General features: G+C 63.9%; 1 protein-coding gene across 1 annotated transcript; it reads right to left on the reverse strand.

Moving 5' to 3' along the window:
* Positions 1-966: 966 nt before the first annotated feature.
* On the reverse strand, positions 967-16203 carry ZBTB22 (zinc finger and BTB domain containing 22). The gene is given in 9 exon segments (XM_074971101.1): positions 967-1169; positions 3379-3542; positions 9791-9828; positions 9831-9923; positions 10425-10542; positions 10797-10872; positions 11086-11164; positions 14302-15698; positions 16077-16203. Coding segments are annotated over 8 exon segments (2022 nt in total). The 5' UTR covers positions 15680-15698; positions 16077-16203; the 3' UTR covers positions 967-1093.
* Between the last annotated feature and the right edge of the window lie 2093 nt (positions 16204-18296).

Raw genomic sequence — 18296 nt, forward strand, 5'->3', positions numbered from 1 at the left:
GGCCCCTCCCTCCACTGCTCCCCAGCTCCTTCTGCCCTGTTCCCCAGCGCTTTCTGCCCCCCCCCACTTCCCTCTAGCCCACCCCTCAGTTCCTCCTACCCCCCCAGCACCCTCTGCCCTGTCTCCCCATCTCCTCCTGCCCCTCCCCCCACTGCTCCCAGCTCCCTCTGCCCTGCCCCCATCTCCCTCTCCCCCCCCAGCTCCTCTCCATCTCCCTCCGCCCCGTCGCCAGGCTCCCCTCCCTCTGCCCTGTCTGGCCACTGCCCCCATCTCCCTCTGCCTCCGGCCCCTCCCTCCACTGCTCCCCAGCTCCTTCTGCCCTGTCCCCCAGCACTTTCTGCCCCCCCACTTCCCTCTAGCCCACCCCTCAGCTCCTCCTACCCCCCCAGCACCCTCTGCCCTGTCCCCCCATCTCCTCCTGCCCCTCCCCCCACTGCTCCCAGCTCCCTCTGCCCTGCCCCCATCTCCCTCTCCCCCCCCAGCTCCTCTCCATCGCCCTCCGCCCCGTCGCCAGGCTCCCCTCCCTCTGCCCTGTCCGGCCACTGCCCCCCATCTCCCTCTGCCCCCTATGCCCCCCAGGTCCCCTCCATCTCCCTCTGGCCCGCTCCTCCCCTGCAGTCCCACCCCATCCTGATCTCCCCCAGGTCCTCCTTTCCCCCCACATCTGCCACCTCAACCAGAGCCTCCCCCCACCGCTCTCCCTGGCCAGCCCCTCGGTATGCTCCCTGCCTCTCCCCCCCCCCCATGCCCATTTCTTCCCTCCTCCCAGTCCAGATCCTGTTCTCTGCTTCCCCAGGTCAAATTCTTTGGGGTTCGGGGCTACCACAGACCCTAGCGCGCACCCCCTTCTGGTGACCCACTAGGGCAGCTGCCAGGGGACCCCCCCCCGCCCCTGGCCTGTCCAGCTTTAGGGCAGCAACCAGAATTCATGCCTCATACACAGGGCAGCCTTGGTCACTTGGCTTTATTGTGGGGGTGGAGGTGGGGAGGAGGGGGGCTGCTCACTGGGAGCTCACTCGTGGGGGGCGGAATCGAGAGCTGGGTTTCTCACTCCTGGGGGGGCTGCGATGCCAGTGGGTGACATTTGGGGGGCTCACTCTGGGGCGCAGCCCAGGCCGCCCCATGCCAGGCGCCAGACCTCGTTGTGGCGGTCGAACAGCTTCATGGGGCTGCAGAGAGACGGGAACAATAGAGCGGGTCAGGGCTTGGGGGACTCCCAGAACCTGCTGTAAAGGGAAATCTGCCCCCGAATCCCTCCCAGAACCAGCTGCAAGGGGGAAACCTGCCCTTTCAATCCCCACTACCCAGCTTCTGGGGTAACAGGAAAACCTGGCCCACCACTAACACACCCCAGAACCTGCTGTAATAGGGAAACCGGGCCCCCATTAATTCCCCTGGCTCTGGGGGTAATAGGAAAACCTGCCCCCCAATCCTCCCCCAAGAACCTGCTGTAATGGGGAAACCTGCCCCCCTATTCCCCCACCCAGCTTCTGGGGTAACAGGAAAACCTGCCCCCCACTAACCTACCCCAGAACCCCCCACTAACTGACCCCCCATTAATCCCCCCAGCTCCTGAGGTAACAAGGAAACCTGCCCCCCACTAATCCCCCCCCGGTTCCTGGGGTAACAGGGAAACCTGCGCCCTCTCTAATAACATCCCCTGAGAACTTGTCCTCCCCCCCCAATTCCCTTCCCCCCAGATCCCAGTGTAACAGGGAAATCTGCCCTCCTACCCTCCCCACAACTCCTAATGTAACAGGCAAACTCGGCCCCCAACTAACTTCTTCCCCCCGGCCAGCTGCTGCTGTGACAGGTAAATGTCCCCGTCCCCGTCCCCCCGTAACAGGTAAATTTGTTGCTCCCCCTGCCCAGGGACCCTGACCCCTCCCAGCTGCTGGTGTGACAAGTCAATGTGTCCCCCAGCAACACCCCCCCCATAGGTAAAGTGGTCCCCAGTCACTGCTTCCCCAAGCTACTGGTGTAGAAGATAAACATGTTTCCCCCACTGCCCCCTTTCCTCCAGATCCTGAGGTAACAGATACACTTGCCCCGCATTGAGCATTCACCGCCCCCAGCTCCCAGTGAAACAGAGAAACCTGTCCCCTAGTCACCCCTTTCCCCCAGCTCCTGCCTGGACAGGTAAACCTGTCCCCTCCCCAGAGAAACCATCCCACCCACCTAGTCTGGTGTGAAAGGTAAACCTGTCTCCTAGTGCCCCCCACACCTCTAGTAACCTACCCCCACCCCCCAGGACCCCTTTTCCCCCAGCTCCTGCCATAACAGGTCAACTTGTTGCCCCCAGTGACACCACTCCCAGCTCCTGGGGTAACAGACAAACCCAGCTCCCTAGCACCCCCCAGCTCCCAGTGTAACCCTTAAACCTGACCCTGTGATACAACAGGTAAACTGGGCCCCACATGGACACTCCTCCCAGCTGCACCTTGTACCCTGTAAACCTGCTCCCTAGGGACCCCACCCACCGACCCAGCTTCTGGTGCAACAGGGAACCCCCCCATCTCAGCTCTTGGTGCAGTCCTTAAACGTGTCCCACTAGTGAGTGTTTAGCCCTCTGATTGGCTGCCTGCCCCACTTGCCCACCATGGGGGGCAGAGCAAGCAACCAACCATAGCTACTGCAGACAGATTTCCCTCTCCCCCTCCTCTCTGCAACCCCCAGCCTCACTCATAGGATGAGAGGGGGAGGAGGGAGATAAAGACCTGCAGCATGTCAGGGGAGTGCCACACCCCCCCTACTGTGAGCAGTGGGTCATTCTATGGGTCAGTCTGCTCTTTTCTCCCCGTCTCCTGTGAGCAATGGGTCGGTCCGCTGCCCCCTCCCTGCGGGGGAGTTAAAGAGCCCCTGGAGCTGCCTGTCCCCAGCCTGGAAGGGGAGAGGGGGGCCTGCTGCAGCCCCCACCCCCAGGTCTGGGAGAGGGGGTGAAGAGCCTAAGGAGGAGCAGAGAGGGGCTGCGTGGTGGGGGAGGACAGGCAGATGGGGGGGCAGAATCTACTCCCCCACTACATCTAGAGGCATGGATGATACTGTCCCAACAGGATGGCGGGGGGAGCTCAGGGCAGCCCCCCAACACCTAGGGTGACCAGACAGCAAGTGTGAAAATCAGGATTCGGGGGGAAGGAGCATATATAAGCCAAAGCCCCAAATATCGGGACTGTCCCTATAAAATCGGGACATCTGGTCACCCCACCAACTTCCCACCCCTTCACAAAGGCCCCGGGTTTGGGGCCAAGCGCCTGGCGGTTTGGTGCCTGACTCAGGGGGTTGCTCCCCGGCGGTTGGCCCTGCTGCTGCGCCCTGGGGAATGCTGGTCCCTGCTCCGCCCCAGCACCCCGGGGAGGCAGCACACGGGTCTCCCCCAACCTGTTGTAGCCAGCCGAGTAGTGCCAGGAGCGGTTGAAGTGCCGGGCGTCCCTCCCCAGGGAGGCGTCAAGGGCCCGGATGTGGGTCCCTCGATTGGCGTCCGTGAGCCACCCCCCGAAGGAGCGAACGTAGGTGGGCAGAGCAGGGAACCGCTCGATGAAAACCTGGGCCAGACACAGAGAGAGGGCGTCAGCCCCAGCCAGACTGGGGTGTGGGGGGAGGTGCGACAGCCCCAGCCAGACTGGGGTTTGACGGTCAGTCCCTGGCCAGGCTGGGTTGGGGGTCGCTCACAGCAGGTTCAGTGGGTAGTTGGGACAGTGGGGATCACTTATAGCAAGTTTGGTAGGGAGCAGTTGTGGGGATGGGGGTCACTCACAGTGGGCTGGGTGGGAGAATTGGAGGCAGTGGGGGGGGGTCACTCACAGCAGGCTCGGTGGGGAGCCATGTGGGGGTGAGGGTCACTCAGTGGGTTCAGTGGGGGGAGTCACTCACAGCGGGCTCGGTGGGGAGCCATGTGGGGGGTGGAGGGTCACTCAGTGGGTTCGGTGCAGGGAGTCACTCACAGCAGGCCCAGTGGGGAGCCATGTGGGGGCTGGGGGTCACTCAGTGGGGGGAGTCACTCACAGCAGGCTCGGTGGGGAGCCATGTGGGGGCTGGGGGTCACTCAGTGGGTTCGGTGGGGGGAGTCACTCACAGCAGGCTCGGTGGGGAGCCATGTGGGGGCTGGGGGTCACTCAGTGGGTTCGGTGCGGGGAGTCACTCACAGCGGGCTCAGTGGGGAGCCATGTAGGGGTGGGGGTCACTCAGTGGGTTCAGTGGGGGGGGGGTCACAGCAGGCTCAGTGGGGAGCCATGTGGGGGCTGGGGGTCACTCAGTGGGGGGAGTCACTCACAGCGGGCTCGGTGGGGAGCCACGTGGGGGTGGGGGTCACTCAGTGGGTTCGGTGGGGGGAGTCACAGCAGGCTCAGTGGGGAGCCATGTGGGGGCTGGGGGTCACTCAGTGGGGGGAGTCACTCACAGCAGGCTCAGTGGGGAGCCATGTGGGGGCTGGGGGTCACTCAGTGGGTTCAGTGGGGGGGGGTCACAGCAGGCTCAGTGGAGAGCCATGTGGGGGCTGGGGGTCACTCAGTGGGTTCGGTGGGGGGAGTCACTCACAGCGGGCTCGGTGGGGAGCCATGTGGGGGCTGGGGGTCACTCAGTGGGTTCGGTGGGGGGAGTCACTCACAGCAGGCTCGGTGGGGAGCCATGTGGGGGCTGGGGGTCACTCAGTGGGTTCGGTGCGGGGAGTCACTCACAGCGGGCTCAGTGGGGAGCCATGTAGGGGTGGGGGTCACTCAGTGGGGGGGGTCACAGCAGGCTCACTGGGGAGCCATGTGGAGGCTGGGGGTCACTCAGTGGGGGGAGTCACTCACAGCGGGCTCGGTGGGGAGCCACGTGGGGGTGGGGGTCACTCAGTGGGTTCGGTGGGGGGAGTCACAGCAGGCTCAGTGGGGAGCCATGTGGGGGCTGGGGGTCACTCAGTGGGGGGAGTCACTCACAGCAGGCTCAGTGGGGAGCCATGTGGGGGCTGGGGGTCACTCAGTGGGTTCAGTGGGGGGGGGTCACAGCAGGCTCAGTGGGGAGCCATGTGGGGGCTGGGGGTCACTCAGTGGGTTCGGTGGGGGGAGTCACTCACAGCGGGCTCGGTGGGGAGCCATGTGGGGGCTGGGGGTCACTCAGTGGGTTCGGTGCGGGGAGTCACTCACAGCGGGCTCAGTGGGGAGCCATGTAGGGGTGGGGGTCACTCAGTGGGTTCAGTGGGGGGGGGTCACAGCAGGCTCAGTGGGGAGCCATGTGGGGGCTGGGGGTCACTCAGTGGGGGGAGTCACTCACAGCGGGCTCAGTGGGGAGCCACGTGGGGGTGGGGGTCACTCAGTGGGTTCGGTGGGGGGAGTCACAGCAGGCTCAGTGGGGAGCCATGTGGGGGCTGGGGGTCACTCAGTGGGGGGAGTCACTCACAGCAGGCTCAGTGGGGAGCCATGTGGGGGCTGGGGGTCACTCAGTGGGTTCGGTGGGGGGAGTCACTCACAGCGGGCTCGGTGGGGAGCCATGTGGGGGCTGGGGGTCACTCAGTGGGTTCAGTGGGGGGGGGTCACAGCAGGCTCAGTGGGGAGCCATGTGGGGGCTGGGGGTCACTCAGTGGGTTCGGTGGGGGGAGTAACTCACAGCGGGCTCGGTGGGGAGCCATGTGGGGGCTGGGGGTCACTCAGTGGGTTCAGTGGGAGGAGTCACTCACAGCAGGCTCGGTGGGGAGCCATGTGGGGGCTGGGGGTCACTCAGTGGGTTCGGTGGGGGGAGTCACTCACAGCAGGCTCGGTGGGGAGCCATGTGGGGGCTGGGGGGTCACTCAGTGGGGGGAGTCACTCACAGCAGGCTCGGTGGGGAGCCATGTGGGGGCTGGGGATCACTCAGTGGGTTCAGTGGGGAGCCATGTGGGGGCTGGGGGTCACTCAGTGGGTTCAGTGGGGGGGGTCACAGCAGGCTCGGTGGGGAGCCATGTGGGGGCTGGGGGTCACTCAGTGGGTTCGGTGGGGGGGGTCACAGCAGGCTCGGTGGGGAGCCATGTGGGGGCTGGGGGTCACTCAGTGGGTTCGGTGGGGGGAGTCACTCACAGCGGGCTTGGTGGGGAGCCGTGTGGGGCCTGGGGGTCACTCAGTGGGTTCAGTGGGGGGGGGTCACAGCAGGCTCGGTGGGGAGCCATGTGGGGGCTGGGGGTCACTCAGTGGGTTCGGTGGGGGGAGTCACTCACAGCAGGCTCGGTGGGGAACCATGTGGGGGCTGGGGGTCACTCAGTGGGGGGAGTCACAGCGGGCTCGGTGGGGAGCCATGTGGGGGTGGGGGTCACTCAGTGGGTTCAGTGGGGGGGTCACAGCAGGCTCAGTGGGGAGCCATGTGGGGGCTGGGGGTCACTCAGTGGGGGGAGTCACTCACAGCAGGCTCGGTGGGGAGCCATGTGGGGGCTGGGGGTCACTCAGTGGGTTCGGTGGGGGGAGTCACTCACAGCGGGCTCGGTGGGGAGCCATGTGGGGGCTGGGGGTCACTCAGTGGGTTCAGTGGGGGGGGTCACAGCAGGCTCGGTGGGGAGCCATGTGGGGGCTGGGGGTCACTCAGTGGGTTCGGTGGGGGGAGTCACTCACAGCGGGCTCGGTGGGGAGCCGTGTGGGGGCTGGGGGTCACTCAGTGGGTTCAGTGGGGGGGGGTCACAGCAGGCTCGGTGGGGAGCCATGTGGGGGCTGGGGGTCACTCAGTGGGTTCGGTGGGGGGAGTCACTCACAGCAGGCTCGGTGGGGAACCATGTGGGGGCTGGGGGTCACTCAGTGGGGGGAGTCACTCACAGCGGGCTCGGTGGGGAGCCATGTGGGGGTGGGGGTCACTCAGTGGGTTCAGTGGGGGGGTCACAGCAGGCTCAGTGGGGAGCCATGTGGGGCTGGGGGTCACTCAGTGGGGGGAGTCACTCACAGCAGGCTCGGTGGGGAGCCATGTGGGGGCTGGGGGTCACTCAGTGGGTTCAGTGGGGGGGTCACAGCAGGCTCGGTTGGGAGCCATGTGGGGGCTGGGGGTCACTCAGTGGGTTCGGTGGGGGGAGTCACTCACAGCGGGCTCAGTGGGGAGCCATGTAGGGGTGGGGGTCACTCAGTGGGTTCAGTGGGGGGGGGTCACAGCAGGCTCAGTGGGGAGCCATGTGGGGGTGGGGTCACTCAGTGGGGGGAGTCACTCACAGCGGGCTCGGTGGGGAGCCACGTGGGGGTGGGGGTCACTCAGTGGGTTCGGTGGGGGGAGTCACAGCAGGCTCAGTGGGGAGCCATGTGGGGGCTGGGGGTCACTCAGTGGGGGAGTCACTCACAGCAGGCTCAGTGGGGAGCCATGTGGGGGCTGGGGGTCACTCAGTGGGTTCGGTGGGGGGAGTCACTCACAGCGGGCTCGGTGGGGAGCCATGTGGGGGCTGGGGGTCACTCAGTGGGTTCAGTGGGAGGAGTCACTCACAGCAGGCTCGGTGTGGAGCCATGTGGGGGCTGGGGGTCACTCAGTGGGTTCGGTGGGGGGAGTCACTCACAGCAGGCTCGGTGGGGAGCCATGTGGAGGCTGGGGGGTCACTCAGTGGGGGGAGTCACTCACAGCAGGCTCGGTGGGGAGCCATGTGGGGGCTGGGGATCACTCAGTGGGTTCAGTGGGGAGCCATGTGGGGGCTGGGGGTCACTCAGTGGGTTCGGTGGGGGGAGTCACTCACAGCGGGCTCGGTGGGGAGCCATGTGGGGGCTGGGGGTCACTCAGTGGGTTCAGTGGGGGGGGTCACAGCAGGCTCGGTGGGGAGCCATGTGGGGGCTGGGGGTCACTCAGTGGGTTCGGTGGGGGGAGTCACTCACAGCTGGCTCGGTGGGGAGCCATGTGGGGGCTGGGGGTCACTCAGTGGGTTCGGTGGGGGGAGTCACTCACAGCAGGCTCGGTGGGGAACCATGTGGGGGCTGGGGGTCACTCAGTGGGGGGAGTCACTCACAGCGGGCTCGGTGGGGAGCCATGTGGGGGTGGGGGTCACTCAGTGGGTTCAGTGGGGGGGTCACAGCAGGCTCAGTGGGGAGCCATGTGGGGGCTGGGGGTCACTCAGTGGGGGGAGTCACTCACAGCAGGCTCGGTGGGGAGCCATGTGGGGGCTGGGGGTCACTCAGTGGGTTCAGTGGGGGGGTCACAGCAGGCTCGGTTGGGAGCCATGTGGGGGCTGGGGGTCACTCAGTGGGTTCGGTGGGGGGAGTCACTCACAGCAGGCTCGGTTGGGAGCCATGTGGGGGCTGGGGGTCACTCAGTTGGTTCAGTGGGGGGTCACAGCAGGCTCGGTGGGGAGCCATGTGGGGGCTGGGGGTCACTCAGTGGGTTCAGTGGGGGGGTCACAGCAGGCTCGGTGGGGAGCCATGTGGGGGCTGGGGATCACTCAGTGGGTTCAGTGGGGGGGGTCACTCACAGCAGGCTCGGTGGGGAGCCATGTGGGGGCTGGGGGTCACTCAGTGGGTTCAGTGGGGGGGGTCACAGCAGGCTCAGTGGGGAGCCATGTGGGGGCTGGGGGTCACTCAGTGGGTTCAGTGGGGGGGGGGTCACAGCAGGCTCGGTGGGGAGCCATGTGGGGGCTGGGGGTCACTCAGTGGGTTCGGTGGGGGGAGTCACTCACAGCGGGCTCGGTGGGGAGCCGTGTGGGGGCTGGGGGTCACTCAGTGGGTTCGGTGGGGGGAGTCACTCACAGCAGGCTCAGTGGGGAGCCATGTGGGGGCTGGGGGTCACTCAGTGGGGGGAGTCACTCACAGCGGGCTCGGTGGGGAGCCATGTGGGGGTGGGGGTCACTCAGTGGGTTCAGTGGGGGGGTCACAGCAGGCTCAGTGGGGAGCCATGTGGGGGCTGGGGGTCACTCAGTGGGGGGAATCACTCACAGCAGGCTCGGTGGGGAGCCATGTGGGGGCTGGGGGTCACTCAGTGGGTTCAGTGGGGGGTCACAGCAGGCTCGGTTGGGAGCCATGTGGGGGCTGGGGGTCACTCAGTGGGTTCGGTGGGGGGAGTCACTCACAGCAGGCTCGGTGGGGAGCCATGTGGGGGCTGGGGGTCACTCAGTGGGTTCAGTGGGGGGGGGTCACAGCAGGCTCGGTGGGGAGCCATGTGGGGGCTGGGGATCACTCAGTGGGTTCGGTGGGGGGAGTCACTCACAGCAGGCTCGGTGGGGAGCCATGTGGGGGCTGGGGGTCACTCAGTGGGTTCGGTGGGGGGAGTCACTCACAGCAGGCTCGGTGGGGAGCCATGTGGGGGCTGGGGGTCACTCAGTGGGTTCAGTGGGGGGGGTCACAGCAGGCTCGGTGGGGAGCCATGTGGGGGCTGGGGATCACTCAGTGGGTTCAGTGGGGGGGGTCACTCACAGCAGGCTCGGTGGGGAGCCATGTGGGGGCTGGGGGTCACTCAGTGGGTTCGGTGGGGGGAGTCACTCACAGCAGGCTCGGTGGGGAGCCATGTGGGGGCTGGGGGTCACTCAGTGGGTTCAGTGGGGGGGGTCACAGCAGGCTCGGTGGGGAGCCATGTGGGGGCTGGGGATCACTCAGTGGGTTCAGTGGGGGGGGTCACTCACAGCAGGCTCGGTGGGGAGCCATGTGGGGGCTGGGGGTCACTCAGTGGGTTCGGTGGGGGGAGTCACTCACAGCAGGCTCGGTGGGGAGCCATGTGGGGGCTGGGGGTCACTCAGTGGGTTCAGTGTGGGGGGGTCACAGCATGCTCTGTGGGGAGCCATGTGGGGGCTGGGGATCACTCAGTGGGTCAGTGGGGGGGGTCACTCACAGCAGGCTCGGTGGGAGCCATGTGGGGGCTGGGGGGGCACTCAGTGGGTTCGGTGGGGGGAGTCACTCACAGCAGGCTCGGTGGGCTGCGGGGGGTCGCCCTGCCGCCTGCTGGCAGCAGGAAGGAGATGGTGTACTCCTGCGTCTCTCCAGCAGCCTGGTCCACCCGGGTCAGAACCGGTGCGGTCATCGGGATCTTCACACCTGCCGGGTGTGTGTCATGTTTGCCCAGAATCAGAAGTCCTGTCCTCCCCAGAACCACCCCCAATCCCCAGCCCCCCTCAACTGCAGCCAGCTCCTGGGGGAGGGTAGAGACCCCCTTTTCTTCTGTCCCTGTTCTACGAGGCTCATTAAACGTGAAGCAGCCCCAGAGAGCAGGGGTCAACCCCCATGTCCCTCCCGTTAGCCCTGGGGACCTTGGAAGGAGTTTTTCAGGTTGTTACAGGGTCTCTGAGGGATGGATTATGGGCTATCTGGAGCAATGGAGTTTTGGGGGCCTGTAGGGACCCCATGGGAGAAGGCTGTGGGGTTTGGGGGACCTGGGAGGGAGAGGGGGGGTATGGTTGGGGGCGCAGAGGGGCTTATGGGTGGAGCAGGGCTGTGGGTCTTCTAGGGGCTCTGGGAGGGGGGTTATGTGTGGGGGTTGGGGAGCTGTGGGGGTGGAGTCCGAGGCTGGGGGCAGAGGGGCTGTGGGGGTCACCTTACCCAGCTGGTTCCGGCCCTGGATGTAGCGGAAGAGGTGCCAGAAGCCGATGGTCTTGGCGGCTGTGTACGTGTTGTTCACACGGGTGCTGACCCAGGCCGAGGGGGGGTAAAGCCGGGCCTGGGGGCAGGGGGGAGGACAGACAGGAGCAGGGGAGTGGGGTCAATTCCTTCCCATGCTTCCTGACCCATCCCTCCACCCCACTCCCTCCCAACTTCAGGGGGACTGGCTGGCTCCAGAGGGTGGGGAATGAGATGGGGGTCCTTTCCCCGCTAGGGGGCACAGGCTCCAATCCAGCCCCAGGGTGGGGGGAACTGGCCATCTCAGGAGGGGGTATTTTAGCAGGTTTTCCCTCCCCCACAACTGATCCTCACCTCATAGTCAGAGCTGTTGCAGATGAGGTCAAAGGTGAAACATTCGGTGACTTCCCCGCAGAATTTAGGCTTCTCCCTGCAGAACCAGATGGGGATAGTTAGGGCGTACAGCCCCCCGGGATTGGCCCCATCACTCTGGGGGTGCTGTTGCCCCCGTTTCCCTGAATTGGATCTGTTGCCCCAGGGGGTTTGTGCAGGGATCAATCTCCATCCCCTGAGGCATTGGGGGAAGGGTTTGGGGATGTTCCCTCCACCACCCTCTGCAGTGTGGGGAGAGCCCCCCACTCACCTCTCTCCCCAGAGCCCCAGGGCCAGGAGCAGGAGTGGGGTGATTCGCAGTAGCATCGCAACGGGTGTTGTGGCAGAAGCTGCAGGGAGAGACTCAGGCTGGTGATGACAAAGCCACCCCCCAGACACCCCCGCCCCACGCTGCCAAGGCCAGAGAACCTGGGGCACAACCTGCCCAGCCTGTAGGTCCCCATACCCATCAGTCCCCCCAGCATCCCCCAGCCCAGCAGGATCAGCTCTCAGGTGCACCCCAAATCCCAAGACACCCCCAGACTCTGAACCCCCCCCATCACTCCCTCTCCCCATCCCTTCTCTGCCCCCAGCTGCTCCATCACCCTGCAGACTCACTTGGGTGGAGAGTTTGGGGTGTGACTCAGCTCTTCCCATGCATTTGGGCACCAGGCAGATATGGGGCTGCTTTTATCCCCCTGCCCATGGAAGGTTACATAACCCCATGCCCAGCCCTTTCTGGCCCATGAATCAGGCATGCAGTTGGGGTTGTGTAACAGGGCGGGGTGTGTGTGATATAACCAGCAACCGGAACAGAGTGGAACCTCAAAATCCAGCCTGGTGCTAGGGGCCGCTGTGCTGTGAGGGGGTGGGGGACAGGGAAGGGGACCGTGCTGTGGGTCCTGAATATGCGGTCTCCCCAGCCGGCACCAGAGAGAGGTGTGCTGTGAAGGATCCTGGTTGTGCCCCATCTCACAAGCCTGGTGCTGGGGTTCCTCATGCCATTTTGGGGTTGCTTTCCTGGAGTGGCACTGGCACACAATGAGAAGCAGGAGCCGGGCATCAAACAGACCAATAAATATTTATAGACATTAAAAAACCAACAAAGAATCAAGTTACAAAAGAATTGAACCAGACGGGAACTGAGGGGGAAGAGGGAGTCGGGAGCCCCACTCTGAGCAGAGGCAGAAGTGCCACACCCAGCTCCTCACTGAGCCAGGTGATTCTCCCCACCCCCCACCCTGCAGTGCGGAAAACAGGCACACAGGTGGAATGGGGGAAGGACTTACTCCCAAAACAACAGGAGAGAACCCAGGAGTCCTGGCTCCCAGACCCTCCCCCCTGCTCTAACCCATTAGACCCCACCCCCTTCCCAGAGCCAGGGACAGGACCCAGGAGTCCTGGCTCCCAGACCCTCCCCCCTGCTCTAACCCACTAGCCCCCACTCCCCTCCCAGAGCTGGAGACAGAACCCAGGAGTCCTAAGGCCCAATCCAGTGACTTCCCCACTAGCCCAGCATTGGAGGGATCCTCATAGAATATCAGGGTTGGTCATCTAGTCCAACCCCCTGTTCAAAGCAGGACCAAGCCCCAATTTTTGCCCCAGATCCCTAAATGGCCCCCTCGAGGATTGAACTCACAACCCTGGGTTTAGCAGGCCAATGCTCAAACCACTGAGCTATCCCTCCCGCCCCCCATTTTTTTTCCTCTGGGGAGGAGGGGTTAGAGACAGAGCCCTGTTCAGTTTGTAATGGGCGGATTACTACATCACACAACAAACACCAGGTGCTCCTACCATGGGGCTTGCCCTTCTCACTGGAATGCCCCCCAATGGAACCGGGGGGCATTCATCCCCAGCCCTTGGCACGGAAGGGGGCATCGTACCTACATTCAGGTTAGCTCTGTGCTTAGGGAGTGGGGGGAGGGTGTTGTACCAGGGAGGAAGGGGGAGCACCAAACTGGGGGAGTCATCCCTGGAGGGGCGTTGTCCAGGGAGGGGAGAGATGGAGAAAAGGGCACAGAGGATGCTGTCCTGAGGGCAGTCGGGATGGAAGGGGGGTGCTGTCCCAGAGAGGGACGGGGGGGGGGTGAAGCACAGAGGGGCAGGGGACCCCACCCCACTATAGGGTGAAGGGGACACTGGCCCTGCCCCTGGGAGGGGATATTAATAGATCCCAAGGCCAGATCTCATCTGCCCCCAGCAGAACACAGCCCAGCAACCTGCCTGGCACTAACCCTGTTAGGCCTGGAGCAGCTCTCTCAGCCGCCCCATCCTGGTCAGAACGTGGCCCCCTTGGGCAGCTGTTCCCATGCCCCTCCCTGGTCAAAACCTGCCCCTGGTCTCCAGACTCTGGCTGCTGGGCCAAACAGCCCTTGCATCACAGCTCTGTTCCAAGGCAGGGATCCAGTCACTCCTTTGCCATCTCCACGTGAGCAGCTTGAGTCTATCGCTGCAAGGCCTGTACCTTGTACCTTTCAGCTTTTTCTGAGCTCTCCTCCAGCCCCTCTCCAACATGGCCCCAGACCTGGACTCAGGAGCCCAGCGGCAGCTGCCCCAGGGCCAGGTACAAGGTAAAATCAAACCTGCCCATGACTGCCCTGTTTGTACCTCCAAGGATCACACTAGCCCTTTGGCCATAAATTGGGGTCCAGGGGGACTGGCCCAGGGAGGAGGGGTGAGGGTAGTCTAAGGGGAGATTTGGGGTTACCCCATCCTCCAGAAGGGATAGAGGGGGTGGGCTGCAGGTTCAGCATCAGTCATTACACATATGAGAAAACCAAAGTGAATCACAGACGGCCAGACAGACAGGGACAGGACAGACTCACCGACCCACAGGTCGGCCTGCTACACACACCACAGAGGGGCCACACCCCACAAACACACCCTCCCCCCAGTCTCCTTAGCCCATCATGGGCGAGGGAGGTGCCCCCCACCCAGCAAGGACGGGGGGGTTAGTGTTAAGAGTTCCTCAGGGACCCAGGAGTCCAGGTCCCCCCAGGGTACACAGCTATGGACCCACAAAGCCACATCCCAGGAATCCAGCTCCCTCCTGGCACTGGAGTGCGGGCATGGAATTCACTACCCAGGACCCCGACAGAGACTTCAGTCTGTGCAATCATCACTGCTTCCTGTCTCACCCCACCCCCAGAGGGCATCCTGACTCCTCAGCCCCCCCCTCCCTGCCCCACAGCATCCTGGGAAGAGCTGGCTGCTTCAAGTGGGGATCCAGTCACTGGCGAGTCTGTGCATCTCAGATGGGGGTGGGGGGGCATGTCATGTCTGTGCCCCAGGGTCTGTCAGGGAGGAGGGGGAGTCCATGTGCAGGGTGGGGGAGGCCGTCCGCCACGTCACATCTTCGCCCCGCTCCCCCCGCCAAAGCCCAGTTCGCTGCGTGGAGACCTGCCGGCAGCCTGGGGCTCCCGCAGCACCGCCCAGTCGCCCTCCCCTCCCGTGCCTGCGGCTACAGGCTCCTTCTTGAGTCCCCCACCCGCCCCGGAGAGGCGGTGGCGCCGCTCGCAGTGCCCCTTGTGGCGCATGAAGCTGTCTCGCCACATGAACTTCTTGGCACAGACGTCGCACTCGTAAGGCTTGAGGCCGGTGTGCGTCTTCATGTGCTCCGTCAGGTGGTGCTTCATCTTGAACTTCTTGTTGCAGACGGGGCAGTCGAAGGGGCGCAGGTTGAGGTGCATGTTGACGTGCCGGTCGCGCATGCTCTTGTGGGAGAAGGCCTTGCCGCAGTGGCACATGAAGATCTTGTTGCCGTCGCCCGAGCCGGCTGCCAGCTGCACGGCCCCGTGCTCCACAGGGGTCTGGGGGGGGAAGACCAGGATCTGGTTGCCCTGCATGTCCATGGGCATGAGGGAACGCTGGGCAAAGCTGCCGCCACTACCCGGCCCCTCCTCCAGCCCCTCGTAGGGCGAGGGGAAGTCCTCCGAGGACTCGCAGAAGTTGACCTGCTCCTCCAGCTTGGCCCCGGAGGGCTCGGTCAGCGTACGCACGTCACTGATGCTGAGGGGGGGCTCACCAGGGGCCGGCCCCACCTCCACCGGGTCCTCGTCCTCCTCGCACGTCAGCACCAAGTCCTCCTGGGACCGCTCCTTCTTGATGTACACCCATTGCTTCTGGGGCATGATGCTGGGCTGCACGTAGGCTGGGCGCCGCCCCCCGCTCCCCCCATCCCCGCCGCTGTCACTCACGTCATCGTCTGTCTCCAGGATGAACTTGCTGCCGCCGGAGAAGGGCTCGGGGCAGCGGGTGGGACCCTTCTCGGCCTGGAAGATCACCTCCTCGTCCGGCCCCTCTGACCCATCCCGCTCTATGCCGCCAGCCACCCCTCGCAGCGCGTACTTGGCAGGCCCATGCTCCGGCCCCTCGCCCGTCTCCCGGGGGCTGAAGTAGTTACTGCTGCTGGGGGACTGGTTCTCGCTGGTGCGGCTGGAGTGGGCACGGAAGGAGGAAGAAGGCGAGGGGCCAGTGGTGCCCCGCCCCTCCTTGAGCAGCTCCGTGCACTTGTCCACGATGTGCCACATCTGCAGCACGCTGCCCACGGTGAGGAAGTTGACAATCTCGTCCGAGGCCATGCTCAGCTTGCCGGTGTACGCGGAGCCCAGCACTGTCTCAAAGGCGCCCGGGTCCATGACGTTGGGCAGCACAATGGACGTCATGTTCTTCAGCAGCACCTGGTCGTGGAAGTAGGGCGAGGAGGCGGCGAGCACGGCCCGGTGGGCCCGGAACACCCGGCCCTGCACGTGGATGGAGATGTCGCACAGCTTGCCCTCCACCCGCTGCTGGTTCAGGTTCTCCAGCAGGGCGCTGGTGATCTCAGGGAAGTCCACATGCACAATGGCACCGCATGCCGGGTCCATGGTGCCAGGGATGGACTGCCTGCGAGAGACAGAGGATTAGCGCTGTGGGGTGCTGGGAGACACCCCCAACAATCTGGTGTCCCAGAGACCCTCTCTATGGGGTGCTAAGGAGACCCCACCTCCTTCCTCAGATGCTGCGTTCCAAAGATCCCCAGGGCAGGGAGGGGGCCTTCTGTCGGTTGGGCACCCCCACAGATCCTGTGACTCAGACCCCCCCCCAGCACAGGGAGCAGGGCAGGCCCTGGATCTGAGGAGAGTCACTGAGACATTTAACCCTTTGTGGAATGAACCATAGGTGACAACTGTGTCCCAGTCCCAATCCCCCAGGTTAGAGCAATTCCCAAAAAAACACCATGAACTCTCCCTCTGGGACCAACCAACTCATGAAAATCCTTACCGACCCCTATTGGGGTCCGCCCCTCGGACAAGACCTTCTCCAACTCCTAACTCCTCCACAGCACCACCACCCGCAGCCCTGCAGCACTTGGCCGAGGTCTGTCTGGGCTGTCCATAGCATGTTTGAAAAGAACAGTGAAATACAAGCGTGTCTGGGAATGTGGGGGAGGAGGAGCCCCAGGCAAAGAGACATAGTTTCCGGGTTGTGGGAGCAGAACCAGGGCACTCAGAGAGACTGGGGTGTGTGGGGCACCCATCACACACACTGAGCCCCCTCCAGCCCCCCTCTTCCCCATCACAATCCACCTCCCTTCCCTCTGCACTCTCCCTGCCTGCATTATTGCCAAACCGCAGCTTCTCCTCCACACCCTCCCCTTAGCCCCCATTATAACCCTCCCACCCCACCAACACCCATTCCTGCTTCTACTATATAATCATGCCCAGCTCCCCTTCCCACCCATACCTCCCCATATCCCCCGCCCCCGGCCTAACCCTACCAGCCCCTGCCCCAACCCCCATACATCCCCAAACCTCGGGAAAAAGGGTGAACAGTGAGAGGGCAAATTTGCAGATGATATAAAATTACTCAGGATAGTTAAGTCCAAAGCTACCAAGGGGTCTCACAAAACTGGGTGACTGGGCACCAAAATGGCAGATGAAATTCAGTGTTGATAAATGCAAAGTAATGCACATTGGAAAACATCATCGCAGCTATACATATAAAATGGTGGGGTCTAAATTAGCTGTTACCCCTCAAGAAAGAGATCTTGGAGTTGTGGATAGTTCTCTGAAAACATCCACTCAATGTGCAGCGGCCGTCAAAAAAACTAAAGAATGTTGGGAACCGTTAGGAAAGGGACAGATGATCAGACAGAAAAGGTCATACTGCCCGTCTATAGTACTGCCTCCATGGGACGCCCACACCTTGAATACTGCAGGCAGATCTGGTCGCGTCATCTCACAAAAGATATATTGGAATTGCAAAAAAGTACAAAGAAGGGCTACAAAAATGATCAGGGGGATGGAACAGCTTCCGTACGCGGAGAGAGAGTAAAACGACTGGCACCGTTCAGCTCGGAAAAGAGATAACTGAGGGGGTACGACAGAGGTCGACCACATCGTGAATGGGGTGGAGAAAGTGAATAAGGGAGTGTCTGCCAGAAGCTGGGAGTGGGCGACAGGGGAGATCACTCAATAACTGCCCCTTTCTGTTCATTCCCTCTGAAGCATCTGGCACTGGCCACTGGGCTAGATGGACAACTGGTGGGACCCAGTCTGGTCCCTCTTATGTCCTTATCATAAAGTAACCCCTGAGCCCCTGCCTGGCTCCCTGCCCCCCACGCATAACTGTCCTTAACACTCCCCACCCCTCCGGTCATAACCTCCCCCAACCCCCCACTTCAGCCCCCAACTCTCAGGCACCACCCGATCACAACCCCTGACCCTCCGACCTTATACTTCTCTCCTGCAAACCTCCCCTAGCCCATCTCAACCCGCACAGAGCCTCCTCCTCCCCTTCCCCAACAGCCCCCCACCTTATACCCCCCAGCTTGCTTCCCAGCCGCCCCATGCCATGGCACCCCCCAACCCTCCTTTCAGCTCCTACCCTGCTCCTAGTCCCCTTCAACCTCAAAGCCAACTGGCCTCCCCCACAGTGCCCCAATCCCCAGCCCCTCAGCACACAGACCCGTCTCTCCTCATGTCACCCACCAGCTCCCCCCGCCCCTAGACCCCTCGGGCCCCTCCCGCCTCATGTCACCTCCCCAGCTCCTCCCCGCCCCTCTGCCCACAGACCCCTCGGGCCCCCCCCATGTCACCCCCCAGCTCCCCCTGCCCACAGACCTCCCCCCATGTCACCCCCCAGCTTCCCCCCCGCCGCTCTGCCCACAGATCCCTCGGGCACCTCCCCCCTCATGTCACCCCCAGACCCTCTGCCCCTCCCCCCAGCTCCTCCCCGTCCCTCTACCCACAGACCCCTTGGGCCCCTCCCCCCATGTCACCCCCCAGCTCCTCCCCTGCCCCTCGGCCCACAGACCCCTCGGGCCCCTCCCCCCTCATGTCACCCCCCAGCCCCTCCCCGCCCCTCTGCCCACAGACACCTCCCCCCTCATGTCGCCCCTCAGCTCCCCCCCCGCTCCTCTGCCCACAGACCCCTCGGGCCCCTCCCCCTTCATGTCGCCCCCCAGCTCCCCCCCCTCAGCCCACAGACCCCACAGGCCCC

Source organism: Natator depressus, chromosome 14 (assembly GCF_965152275.1).
Source record: "Natator depressus isolate rNatDep1 chromosome 14, rNatDep2.hap1, whole genome shotgun sequence".
Classification (NCBI taxonomy): domain Eukaryota; kingdom Metazoa; phylum Chordata; order Testudines; family Cheloniidae; genus Natator; species Natator depressus.